Here is a 14,362-nt window from a genome sequence, read left to right on the forward strand (position 1 = left end):
AAGGTAACAAAAAAGGGTTAAAAAAAAAAAGCCTTAACATTGAAGGCATTGAAACGTCTACTTCTGCCAAAATAATCTGTACCAGTAGCCATGAACCACCAAAATAAAATGATGATATTCATAAATATTTATATTAGAAATACGATAAAAGGGGAACAAAAAAGCTGATAAAAAAGCTCTACTCTGACCTATGCATATCCAAGCTACATTTTATATAGATCAGAAGCTTGGGGATCTAATTGACAATGTAAAGTGGTATAAGCTAAATAAACCAATCGATCTTTGGCCGCAGTTCTGTGATGGCCAGTATGCTTGCAGAAGTACCTGAGATAAGTGAGAACGCAATATCCAATCATTTGTCCCAGAAACAGAAAAAGCCAATTCGTGCCTTTCTTCTTGGTAGTGATCACTGGTTGAACACATTTGCTTTTATTACACAAGTTACAGTCTAAATCTTCAGGTTTTAACCAAACCTCTGGTGCTCGATTATGCATCTTGTCGTTTTCATTGACCAGGAAGCTAACAACTTCGGAGAACTTAGACAGCAAATCGTACTCCATCTGGAACTGCTTCTTGCATTCTCTACAATGAACGTCGCCAGTTATGAAAAGGATATTCTTGGATATTAATTCCTCAATGCTTAAAACTTTTGCCCTCATGTTTGAAGCCCATGGATATGGTGGCTCTATGGTCAGCACCCATCCCGGCTTCGTGTAGTTACGTGCCCGTCCGGCACCAGACCCATGAGCTTGGCCTTCTGGTGGTTGAGTTTGATCTGCTGGTGGCCGTGGCCTCTGTTCTGGTTGTTCTAGTGGTGATGGCTGCACCGGCGATTTTGGGGTCGAAACGTTCTCTATATGCAATTGACGGGAGGATGAAGCCATTGAAAGATGGAATCCTGGTGGGGTCCTATGTGCGTTGAGGAGGATGAAGGCAGTAGAAGAGACGGATGGAATTGTGATTTTGGTGGCGCCGGCACTGGTAGGGCTGGCTGCTGTAGCTGGGATGACGGTAAACCAAGTATAAACGGTGGTTCTGGAGACCTTGATGAGGAGGAGAATTGAGACAATAGTTATAAGAAAGATGGATGGGGTTGAGATTCAAGCGGCGGTTGTGGTGAGCGTGAGATGGGGGCGGAGGAGGATGGAGGCATTAGCTGTAAAAGAGACAGGTGGGGTGGTGACTCCAGAGGCGGAGGAGAGGGTGGCTTTTTTGGCGGAGACTGGTAAGAAGAACCTGTAGCGAGAGTAAGTCGAACTAATTCTTCATGTTCTGGTGGTACATAATCGTCCTTCAGTCGTAAGATAGACGGTGGTTTAGGCGGCGGCGGCATCTGGTCAATGGCTTTTCCCTTGTGAGACCGAATTTTTGCGGTCACGGTTAAAAAAGAGGACAGAGAAAGAAGAAGAAAGAAAGGTGGAAAGTGGAAAGAAACAGAGAGAAGCTCTCTGAGACATCGGTCCCATAATGGCGGAGGCCGGAGGGAGTATTTATATGTTATCATGGAGTGGGTTGATTGATTATTTTAAATTATTTTAAATTTAAATTTCTTCGGTTTTATCTTCTTTTATCTTAATCTTTGATCTTTGATTATTGGATCATGACAATCAACTTTTACTCTCATTTATTTACAACTATTTTTCACTAAATTTAAAATTATATTTTTTAACAAAAAAAATTATATTTCTATGTAATCTTTTGGCTAACATTATCTTTAATTCTTCATATATAATCCGTGTGTGTATATATATCGATAAAACTCATATATATATATATAGAGAGAGAGAGAGAGAGAGAGATTGGTCTAAGCATGTTTTAATTTTAAGATATGCAGTGTATTCGCGTTTCGCAATATAATGGCAGCGAATGGAAGGTGGAGATTAATTTTTAATTAATTATTCATATTTTTCTTTTTTATTTTTCAATTTTAGAGGAAAATGTATAAATTAAATCTTGAAGGATGCTAACTCAAAATTTCAAATAATTTTATGGGAAATCAAAACAATAAGTACAATTTTTTTTTTTTGGGTATAACTTAAATTATCCTCTCAAATCATTTCAACATATGCGTTTTCTTCTCCTTCTTACAGGACTGAGAGCTCTTATTATCTCAACTAATAACTTGTTAATACCATTAAAGTTTTGAGTTATTATTATAATATCTCAATACATTTCCAAATTAAATATTTGAAATACTAAAATTAAAATAAAATTGAATAAAATCTTCTAGCTAAATAAATTATTAGTATTATTGAATGCATATTGAAATTTCATTATAGTCAAATAATAATTTTATGATCCTTTTCAAGGCAATCGATCCCGTCCAAGCAAACATTTCTTTAATTAAATTGTAGATAAAACTTGATTAAAAGTTATCAAAAATTTAATCTTCAATAATTAGTCAATTAATACTCCCTTCTTATCAAAGTCACCTGCTAAAAACTAAAAAGTTTACCTCAATTAATGAAATTAGTTAAAATTAGCTATTTCTTACCAAATATGAAATTTATTTTAAAAATAATTACTTAGAGGATTTTGGATAATTAGTTAAAATTTATATAATTAGAGATTTTCGGTGAAAAAAGTTGGGATCTTATATGGAGGGGATAAATTATTTGAGAATTAATTTATTGGCTAAATATATTGAAGTTTTGATCCGTAACTTGTAACTTATCAAATAGGGAAGTAGAAATTTTTAGAATTAGATTGACCTAAAACCTTAGAAAATATGTAAACAAAAATTTACATATTCTCTAAATTAAATATATAATCCTAAAATATTTCACAAAGGATTTAAATTATGGTTAAGTGGTAAGTTTCAAATAATATGGAGGGAGAATGACATCACCTATGGAGTTTATAGATGCTTTTCTTGACATTAAATTTTTCTTACCAAATTACCATATTGCCCACTGTTATCCTTGCTGAATCTATGTGAAATGGCAGTTACTACTCCTCTAGTCTTGTTTATATGAGAGAGAGAAGATATTTTTTAGTTCTATTTATAGGGCATTGAGAGAAATTTTTTGTATCGATGTATAATTTTATCCTTCATTTATTATTCTGTTGACTTTGTTTACGTGGCATATAATGTATATTAAATAGGGATAAATTGAAAAGTTGTTAAATTTTAAATAAAAGTTAATAAAGTTTAAGGTTTGTTTTTTTTGTTTGTATGAAACATATTAGAAGTGAATTATAAATAAGACTAGAGGAGTATTAAACTTATAATTATCATTAGTTATTACTTAGATTATTATTTGTTATTCTCATTAAGCTCGAAATGACTTCTAATTTCTAACCCCTTAATTTGCCAAAAGTTTTTGGCCCAAAAAAAATTACCAGAAGTTTAATTTCTAAAAAATTGTCATATATAGTTGAACTTGTAATTACTCGTCATTAGGAATAATCAAGGTTGTTAATTGTTATACAGAATGACTACTAACCCTCAAAACCTAGAAAATGAATTTTTGAAAACTAGTTATCAAGGATGATATTGTACATTTGTAGTTATCATCATTTATAATAAAAGTTATATTATTAATCACACTGAATATGCCATTAAGTTCTAACACTTGAAATCGAGTTGTTATTTATGAAAATCAGTTGTCACTGCTGAATTTACAATAGTTATTAGTTATAATCAAAACTGATAAAAAAAAACTCAAATCTTTTGTCGAAGATTTCATAATTCATAAACCGCCAAGACTTGACAACTAAGGCGATGGGAAAAGATGCTCAATATCAACGAAAATAGATTCCAAATCTATTCGTGAGTCTCGTTCTTCGAATTATGATATTATTTACTTTATCATCAACATCTTTATGAATATTTTTTAACCATCAATGATATTTTCACGCTTAATACATATGGCTTTTTTCCTTTTGAAATCATACTTTTTATGTTTATAAAAGCTAGAAAATGTATCTCTTTTGATTTTCAATAGGAAAATCTTCCAAAATTCCAAAATGACTGTGCTAATGACATCTTTAACGATATGCTTTTTTTTTTTTTTTAAGAAATGAAAGATTTAATTAAAATAAATAATAACAAAATTTTAAAGAGAAAACGAAGAATAATTTTGGGAAGAATAATTATAATGTTATAATTGTTAATATATATTTTAAATACAGTTATAAAATATAACATTGGATATATTACTATATTTATTAATTTATAATTATTGAATATGTTATTGCTTATATACCACTGGCTTCTATGTATTATAATGGTAGTCTAATAAGAGATTTGGAAAGAGTGGGCCTAATGTTAAGTCCGCAAGATTTTTTTGGGTCACAGAAGAGGCTAGCGCCAAAACAAAACTAAACGATAGAGGGATCATATCCCATGCAATCTTCCTGCACAAGACTACTTGGCCAAATATAAAAAAAAAACACAGAGATTGCGAAATCCCGATTTTAGCCAACCCATTAGCGACCTTGGTTTTTTTTTTTTCCTTTTTTTTTTCCCTCTCGAGATAGAATCCAATTTGACAGTCCAATCAAACTGCAGCATCTTTTGAAACTGAATAAAAAGGAGACTGGAATTGTTACTTGTGTGGTGTGTAGAAAGCCGTTCTACCAAAACTTTGGCATCTGATTCAAGTGTGACAGCCTTGAATCCAAAGTCCCGGGCGAGTTTTAACCCCCTGTAAATGCCCCATTCTTCCGCCTCTTGTGCACTGCAGTTTTTGGGCAAATACAGCAATCCGATGGCCCTTAATGTCACGTAATGAGCCTCCACAACCAATTTTGGAGGAGTTCAAGGCCACGGCACCATCCACATTTAATTTAATCCATTTAGGAGCAGGGGTAATCCAAGAATAAGAAGTTTCAGTATCATGATCTACATTCAGATTTGCCTCATCCCAAAAAGTGTTCATTGCATGGGGTTTCCGGCAATTTCTCAAATAAGCAGGAGGATTAGAAGGTCTAGTAAAATTCATGTCAAAAGCTACATTATTCCTCCAGTTCCATAATTTCCACACAACTACACCGCAGAAAATATTCCAGCTCTTATTGTTGGTATTTCCCATATTAAGTTTAAGATTAGTAGCAATCCAATCCTTCAAGGGAAGAGAGAAAAAGGATTGTACATACCTTTGTTCAATATTTTCCAATCACATACCTCAAGCAAAATGACAATCCCGCAGAATATGTAGTAGGTCCTCAGTTTTGTCTTGACAATAAGCACAAAGGGGTGAAGTATGTGTCCAAGTGCTTCTCCATTCATTTGTTGGCAGACGATTATTATAAACTCTCCATAGGAAAGTTCTAATCGTCTCAGCTCCTTTTCACTGTCAAATCAAATTGAGCACCGGGTGATATTTATCAGGACTCAGGAGGATTTGTCTCAATCATTTGATAAGCACTCTTGATAGAAAACAAATCATTCGAAGAACCGTTTCAAGACATCACGTCATATCCTGCATTCTCCATAGGTGGCATAAAGCTAATTAGCCGTTGTAAGACACTCTGTTCCACAATAGAAGCAAGTTGTTGAATATTCCAGGAGCCATTAAAAATCCAGCCTGCTACAGCACTGTCATTTTCCTCTCAAGTGCGAGGCTGTTAACAGAGGTCGGGTGACTTTCTTATCAAGGAATGACCACAAATCGTTGAAGAAATTAACATACTTCCCATTCCGAACTTTCCAAACAATTCCCATCTCAAGAATGTCATTTTGATGACAAATGAATTTCCATAAATTGGAATCACGGGGAAGTTATCCAATAAGTTTTCCTCATCTTTCATCATGTACTTCTTCTTTAAGATATCAGACCAAAGTCCTTCTACCCCAATAACCAATTTCCAGGTGATTTTTGCTCCACAATCTTTATTAACTGAGATCAGTCTGTTGAATCCCAGGCCTCCAAAATCTTTTGGAATAGTGATTTGCTGCCAGCTTGTATGATGATACCCACTGCTAGAATCACAGTGACCACAAATAAAGTTCCTTTATAATCTTTCGACTTCAATACAGATTTTTTTTGGGATTTGGGCTACTTGCATCGGATAAAGAGGTATAGAGCTCAAAACAGATTTAGAAAGGGTAATCCTACAAGCCACAGATAAACTGTTCGCCTTCCAAGCTGCTAGCTTTGATCGAACCCAGTCAACAATGTAATGAAAAGTTTCACTTGGTTTTCTTTTCTTACTAAGAGGAAAACCCAAGTATTTACCAATTCCAGGAGAGATATTCATTTGAGTGATATCTTTAATTTTTCCTTTAACAGAAGCTGTCACTTTCGGAGAAAAGAATATAGAAGATTTGTTCCTGTTAACAAGTTCTCTAGAAGCTTTAGAGAAAGTATCAGCACATTCCATCATGCAACAAGCTTGTTCTTCCGTTGCAACTCCAAACAAGAGTAAATCGTCAGCAATATAAGATGGGAAATGTAAGGACCCCATTTAGACATTTTTATTGGTTTCCATTTCCCTTAGTCCATGAGTTTTAATGATGAAAAGCCTCTAATTAAATATTTGGACCCAAGAGAGCACATTGCTTTTAGAGGCAATTTGCCTCAAATGGGCTCTGTTTTGGATAAAGCGAACCTGTGAAGAGCTACCTCAGTTTCCATCAAGAAAGTGCTTTTGCCGAGAGTATTTGGATAAAAACCAAATTATGATTTTAGAAGTAATTTTACGGTATACGAAATAAATATGTGAAGGAGTTTATCTTGATTTATGAAAAAATGTTTTTCAGAAGCACTTTTCATACCATCCAAACACCCTAGAGAAAATAGGTAGTCGGCTTATTTCCACTAGTAAGGATCCCCATGGCGCACAGGAAAATATTTCCCAACAAACTACATCTGAGTTGTTTGCAAAAATAAATTTGACATTTTGTGTCTCATTCAAACTAGAATTAGTGGTACTTGTGCTTATAAGGTGTTTCGAAAATTGGGCCTCGATAATTTGATTATATTGGAGGCTTTGGGGAATTTGAGTTGTCTGAAATGATAATCCGACGTGTTGATGAGCAAATTAAACTCAAAACTTGTTTTAAACTTGAGAGTAATATATGGCAAGAGCATAATTAATAGAATATTTGGATTAGCTTTTAGAGAGTAGTTTTCGAAGAAAAGTGATAAAAAAAAGTTATGTTGAGAATAGATTTTGTTTAAAAAAGTGATTTTAAAAAATTAAAAATATTTAGATGATTGTTATCAGAATCATTTTTTCAAAAAAAATATATAAATAATATATATATGGAAAACCAATTTAAATGAAAAGATTAATAACTAAATTTTAATCTAATTAAAAATTGAAGGACTGAGTCATACTAAATTATAATAAAGGAATTAAGTTATCATTGAGTTAAAACTTAGAAGACCAAAAGTTTAAGCCTTTTTTTTTTTAATGAAAACTACAAATAAATTTTAAAATGATGACCAACAAGCTGTCAGTTAAGATCGTAAGCGGTCTGACCTCGTAAGAAGGAGAACACTCTTTGGACTTGAGATCCTGAATTTATACCAAAAAAATTCTGAAATGATTATAGTAAATTTAACATGATAAAATTTTGAATTTTAGCAGAGTATAATTACAAAACGACGGTAGCAGCGCTTCCCTCCCTCCCGTTACCTTCGACCCCCCTCTGCCAAACCACGAAATGGATTTTTTGTTTCTTGCTTTCTTGAAAGAAAATTCTATTATATCTATAGATTTCTTCGTTCTCGAAGAAACAACTGCATCGCCCTCCATATTCTTCTCTTCAAGCAACGCCCCACCAAACAAAATCTTTAAATTAGTTTTGCTGATATCATCAGTCTTGGGATCTTTCTGTTTGTAACTTTTCTTTTCTTGTTGCATAGCTATCCAAAATGAAAAATAGAAGCTTTTTGTATTTGAGAACATAACCTCATGAGGTAATAGAAAATAGGGACGACAAGTTATTTAAGCTAGCATGATTACAAATTAAACTTATTATACACGCCTGATGCTAATATAAATACTACAATAACATGTAATAATTGAATTATATCTTTCTTAATTAAATTAAGAAATGGAAACTAATTAATTAACACATAATTTGGAGCAACCATTACTGTTGGTACAAAAGTCGTTGGCCCTTTTTTTTTCCTCAAAAAATGTAGGCTTAAGAGTCAACACCAGCCCTCGATGTCGATTCGACAGTGGACCATGGATATCTATCCTCCGACGGCAAAATTAAATTTTCCCTGCAATGCACAAAAGAAAACAATAATTATAATTTTTTTAGTATCATACTTCAATTTTTCATAATCGGATTAGATCTTATTAAAATAAGTGAAGAAAAATAAATAAATTAAATAACACAAATCCAATTATTTTCTTTCAAATTGCATGGAGTCCGAAAGAAACTGTTTTAATTCATGGTTTGTGAATATTATGGCTTTCTAATATTTTTAACTATGAGAGTATATATAAAATTATTTATATACTGTAATTTTTGAATGAAAAAACATAATAAATTATATCTCAATGAACTTATCTAATTTTCAACCATAACAGCAATAATGCTATGATTGCAGTAGTGATTTTTTTCCCTTTCCGGCCGGAATACTATTCTTATATCTCAAATCTTATGAGCGCGCGCACACAATAACACCAACGAAAAGATACTTTCTTTTCCCCACCGTATTAGATACTTTCTTTTCCCTACAGTATTAAGTTCTTATAGATTCTTACTATCTCTGTAGCAATATTGAATTGTCGATTTTACCAAAACTAAAAACATTTGAAATGTATTAATCGACATTATTTACACGCATGTGCCTGCATCTATGAAAAATTATGCAATACTTAATTAATCATGACAGCTTAGTATATATTACTTTTAGTCCTTAATGTAAGAGCTAATTGACTAATTTTAAATTAGTTACTACCTCTGATCTTTAAAACTACTTAACTAATTTAGGTGGATTAACAAAGTTTATTAAGTTAGTTATTTGTAATAAATATGTGTTATCTTTTCTACAATACCCTTATTAATCATATATATTAGTTAGAACTATTATTTAATAGAATCTTTAACATGTAAAGACAGGAGGTAGTAAGAAGAAGAAACTTCATAGCCAGCCTCAATTATTATTGATGTAGGGGATCCACTATTGATAGTTAATAAACCGTCTAATTTTGTTAATTATATATGTATCTGGCAGACTGTCACGCTAATAAATAAAATCTTAGTCTGCAAACATATTTAGCCAATCATGGAACTTTGTTTTAAGTCCTTGACAATGTCACAGCACGTAGGCATCAGGTTTTGAAGGATGTGTCTATCAAGCTTATGTATTATATTTATATATATAGAGAGAGTATTCATTACTGATGGGCTGCTATACTAGATAAGTTTTTCCCAGCATTTCACAAATTTGAAGCCTTGAACGTCACTTTTTATATCTTAAATAATATAGGGCAACATGACTTCCCCAACAGCCAAAAAAAAAAAAAAACAAATTGAGGGAAAGCAAGTAGTGGAAGCAATCTTGCATGAATTAGTCAAACAAAAAGAAATTAATTTCAGCCAGCTTATTATACCCATCATAAACAGGCTATATTCCTTAGACTCTATCCCCAGGTTCTGAATATGGAAGACCACATGTTCAAAGCCATGGCGACCTCTTTTGCTTTCCTAGTTCTCTTTGTTTTGATGAAACTTATCCATAATTTGTGGTGGAAACCCAAAAGTATAGAGAGAAGATTAAGGAAGCAAGGGATCAGAGGCACTTCTTATCGGCCCTTCAAAGGGGACACGCCAGAAATGAAGAAGCTTGCCAAAGCCTCATCTTCTAAACCTATCTCCCTCAACACCCAAATTGCCCGTCGAGTCATCCCTTTTTATCACAACATGGTAAAGCGATATGGTAAGAAAACCAACCTTATAGTGATCATATGAACTAAATAATATATTTGGCTGCCAGTTAGCAAAACCCAGTTTTACAAAACTCGGTTTTGGGTTAATATTCCATTTTATTTGTGTAGGGAAAGTTTCGGTGTGTTGGTTTGGAAGTAGTCCAAAGCTGATCATAGCGGACGCAGAACTGATAAGGTTGCTATTAGAAGACAAGAAAGGTGAGCTAGTGCATCCACCTCTTAATCCACTGGTGAATCTTCAGCATTTGGGTTTTGCAGCCTTGGAAGGGCAAGAATGGAGTAAACGCAGACGGCTAATAACCCCTGCTTTCCACCTTGACAAGTTGAAGGTACCTATATATGCCACCAAATCAAGGCAGTTTTATTATGTTGTTGCAAAGTAGTACTACTCCTGGTCCTTAATATAAGCTTAATTTGAGTGGATTAAGAAATTAGTTAGATTAGTTGTTTATAATTAATAGATGTTGTCTTTCCCAAAATATCTTTGCTAATAATATGTGTTAGCTAGAATTATCATTTGATAAAATCTTTAACATGTGCAACTACTAAAAAAACTACTTTAGTAAAAATAAATATATATATATATAAAAGACAAATTGGACTGGGATTTATATTAAGGACCAAGAGTTATATATATGTTTATGAAATGTAAAGTACCCCAACCGGTCCTAAATCTAGAAGTTAGATAACAGATTTGCAGATATTAAGAAAATTAATGAAGTTAATTATTTATAAAAAATGTTTTGGCTTTCCGAAAATACTCATTTTAATCATTTGTATTAAAATTACTTCGTTAACATGTGCAGTTAAGAGGGAGGGAAAAAATTATAAATTTGAGAGACAAAATAGATCAAGGATCTATATTTAAGACTAAATCCTTTTACTATCCCTTATATTTAAGATAAGAGGGAGTAGTATATATGAGAAAACTAAAGAGGTAAAAGATGAAGGGAGATGTTCATATGTTTATGAACACATATTGCCAAATACTCCTTCCGTCTTAAATTAATATAGAAGTTAATTGGAAAATTTGTTTTGATTATAAATATATGATTTTGATCCGCTTTGTGTTTGAAATTAATAGTATTTTCCGCAAACTATCGTTATTAGTTATACATATTGAAGAAGGGTTTCCATATGTGGTAGTTTTCATTACAAATGATTAAAGGGCCGTCTTAGAGAAGTCAACAAAAAAATTTTTTTTTCACAAATAACTAGCTTAACTATTTTTTTTTTAATTTTTCTAAATTAGTTGTCATCTTATTCTTATATTTAGGATGGGAGATAGAGTAGTGTATATGAGAAAACTAAAGGGGCAAAAGATGTAGGGAATGGTTCCAGCGTTTTCAAGGAGTTGTTGCAACCTGGTGGAGCAGTGGCAGAAACTGGTAATGGAATCGCAAGGGAAGTGTGAGATTGATGTAGCACCACAACTCAGTACTTTGGCCTGTGACGCCATATCTCGAACAGCCTTTGGAAGTAGCTACCAACAAGGAAAGCAAATATTTGAACTCCAAAAACAGCAATCATTTTTAGTCCGCGAAGCCTATAACTCCATCTATATCCCAGGCTTCAGGTGACCATACAACTTCACAAATTAATATATAATAATAATATTGCATATGGATTCTTTTTGGTTATGAATACTTCACAGAGAAAGTCATATGAGGAGCACTGAATTATGATAATCCCAGAACGGTCTCTCAAAATGACTTAATTCCTATTTACTCCTTAGGGATTATTTTAGAATTAAGTTTTTTTGTAAAATGACGTAACTGCGCTCAATGAAATTAAATATATCACTATCTTAATTGTTTGTTGTTATTTGATAAGTTAAAGTTGCTACTTGCTAAACTGTTGTTGTCATTTGATAAATTAAAGTTGTTACTTGTTAAATTATTGTTGTCATTTAATTATTTTTTAGATTAAGGGAATATATATATACTTTTTCTATAAAATTTAATCCTATACTAGTTGTGATTAAACCATTTTGGGGTCCTTAATTAATTGATATTTATAATTAACAATCAGCTTGTCATCTAAACTGTAAATAGTCTGACAAATGTTTCATATGTGGTTGTATTAATTCTATCCCCAGATTCGTACCCACAAGGAAAAACAAGAGAAGGTACCAAATATACAACCAAATCAAAGCAATATTGAAGAATATGATACGACAAAGAGAAGATGCAATGCAAAGAGGAGAGGTGGAAGGAGAGCTTGATTTGTTGGGCTTACTTTTGCAGTGCAAAGAACAAAGCATTAATGATCTGACAATTGATGATGTGATAGAAGAATGCAAAATGTTCTACATCGCTGGCCAAGAGACCACAGCCACCCTCCTCACATGGACTATGATCTGCTTATCTATATACCCAGATTGGCAAGACAAAGCAAGACATGAAGTTTTAGAGATTTGCGGTACAGCAAAGCCTGACTTCGGAGCCATTAATCGCTTTAAGATAGTAAGTTCTAATAATAAATAAATCATATTGAAATACTCCCTACATTTGGTTCAACACTATATATATATCTCTAGTTGGAGAAATTCATTAGTTCATTATAAGATCTTATCTTAATTAGTTGGGATTATATATGAATTAGTTATTGACCCAAATCTATACTCCTTCCAATCCACAACATAAGTCATTTTAACCAATTCATCAATATAAAAAAATAGTAGTTAATTCATTAAATGTGTTTCAAATTAATTTTTTTTCCAACTTTGTCCATATTAAATGAGGTTCTAAAGAAGAGAGAAAAATACAAGGAGCTACATTTAAGCCTTAATTGCAGGCACAAAATTGACAAAAAAGTATTAGTTACTCTTCAAATAACTTATATTTTAGACTGAGTCATTTTTCTAAAAACGACTTATATTGTGGACCAGAGGGAGTAAAGGTTTTATAGCGATATAGGGAGGTTGTGAAATGTTACTCCCTTGTGTTATTACCTCTAGTAGTTCTTAGGATTTGGTCATTATCTTTCGAGAAGGAAGAGCTAATTGTTTTTTGTTGAATATTTTGTTGATAAGATTGGTTTTTATCAACGTTGTTGTTTATCAAGTTAATAATATATACATATTTGACTCTTGCAGATACCAATGATTCTTGATGAAGTGCTGAGACTTTTTCCCTCTCTACCTTTTATCTCGAGATACACAACGCGAGAAACCAGGGTGGGAAATTTGTTGATACCTGCGGGGGTTGAGCTGTGTTTATTGGTGATGAATGTTCATTATGATGCCGATTATTGGGGTGAGGATGCAAATGAGTTCAAACCAGAGAGATTTTGTGAAGGAGTTTCAAAAGCTTCAAAGGATCAAATGGCATTTTTCCCATTTGGTTGGGGTCCAAGAATTTGTGTGGCCCAAAAATTTGCATTGATTGAAGCAAAGATGGCTTTGGCCATGATTCTCCCACGTTTCTCATTTCAACTCTCGCCTTCTTACACTCATGCCCCTTGCCTTCGTATTACTGTTAAGCCACAATATGGTGCTCCTATCAATCTACGCCCTATCTGAAGAATTAATGTGAAATGTATGAATAAGTATCTTAGGTATTTGTGTATATGCGTTGAAATTGAAAATTGTGGTTGTTCTTGGTTTAAGAAAAAGTCTCAAGGAATCTATGCGTGGATTAATTGTAAATATGGAATTAATGTGGTTAGATAAGTAATCTTAGGGGTTACTAATAAAATATCCTAAAGATGTACTAAAATATATAAAGTAATAGGGTTAGAGGTCATTTTTGTCCTAAAAGCATTCGCAAAAAGTACTAATGGATGTCCATAAGTTTTCTTTGACTCAATACACTTTGAAAGTACTAAAAAAAAAAGAGCAATATTACCATGTTCGTTACAAATAATTACGGTTAATGTTAGCTTTGACTCAATACACTTGAAAGTACTAAAAAATTAGTAATATTACCATATTCGTTACAAATAATTACACTTAATGTTAGTTTTTTAATTATTAGAGTTAATTTTTTTTAAATGAAAAGGGCAACATTGCTCCTTTTTAAACACTTTTTGAGTGATATTATGCCAAAAAAAAAAACTTATATAAATACTTATAGCTCTTTCAATGACCATTGACCCTTAAAGATAACGGACTTCCATCATAAGTATATAATTAATCGTGTTAATTAAGAAGTGTATCATACGAGAATCTAATACCTGATATTAATAATTTATGTCTGCTTGTCTACAAAATTCATTTTTTATGGCTAGGTACATATATTTTTCTACTGGAAGCAATCATGCTCGCCACTAACGTGGATATTTCCCGTGAGAATTCAAACTTTAATTCGTAAAGAAATAACTCATTCTATTATACTTAAATCCCATTATCTACAAAATTTAATTCTCTCCCCAAATAGCATTTGGCCGGCTCAAGTATGGATCCAGATCCTCTCACTAGCGGTTTTCTCAGCATCTCTCAGTATCTTAACATCCTGCCCGTTGAGATGATCCAAAGGCTCACAGTAAACCACATCATCAA

The 14,362-nt window shown here is 32.7% G+C and overlaps 2 protein-coding genes across 2 annotated transcripts; one reads left to right on the forward strand and one right to left on the reverse strand.

The window, feature by feature from the left end:
- Nucleotides 1-262: 262 nt before the first annotated feature.
- On the reverse strand, nucleotides 263-884 carry LOC114745319 (uncharacterized). Its single transcript, XM_028933482.1, has 2 exons — nucleotides 446-884; nucleotides 263-324 (listed from the first exon to the last, which is right to left on the reverse strand). The coding sequence occupies exons 1-2, from the start codon at nucleotides 882-884 to the stop codon at nucleotides 263-265; spliced, it is 501 nt and encodes a 166-aa protein (XP_028789315.1).
- An 8,709-nt stretch (nucleotides 885-9,593) lies between these two features.
- Nucleotides 9,594-13,431, forward strand: LOC114745317 (cytochrome P450 CYP72A219-like). Its single transcript, XM_028933480.1, has 5 exons — nucleotides 9,594-9,851; nucleotides 9,970-10,190; nucleotides 11,190-11,437; nucleotides 11,960-12,326; nucleotides 12,959-13,431. The coding sequence occupies exons 1-5, from the start codon at nucleotides 9,599-9,601 to the stop codon at nucleotides 13,382-13,384; spliced, it is 1,515 nt and encodes a 504-aa protein (XP_028789313.1). The 5' UTR covers nucleotides 9,594-9,598; the 3' UTR covers nucleotides 13,385-13,431.
- The last annotated feature ends 931 nt before the right edge of the window (nucleotides 13,432-14,362 follow it).

This window comes from Neltuma alba, unplaced genomic scaffold (genome assembly GCF_004799145.2).
Source record: "Neltuma alba isolate B1F8T4 unplaced genomic scaffold, ASM479914v2 tig00004607_pilon, whole genome shotgun sequence".
In the NCBI taxonomy this organism is placed as follows: domain Eukaryota; kingdom Viridiplantae; phylum Streptophyta; class Magnoliopsida; order Fabales; family Fabaceae; genus Neltuma; species Neltuma alba.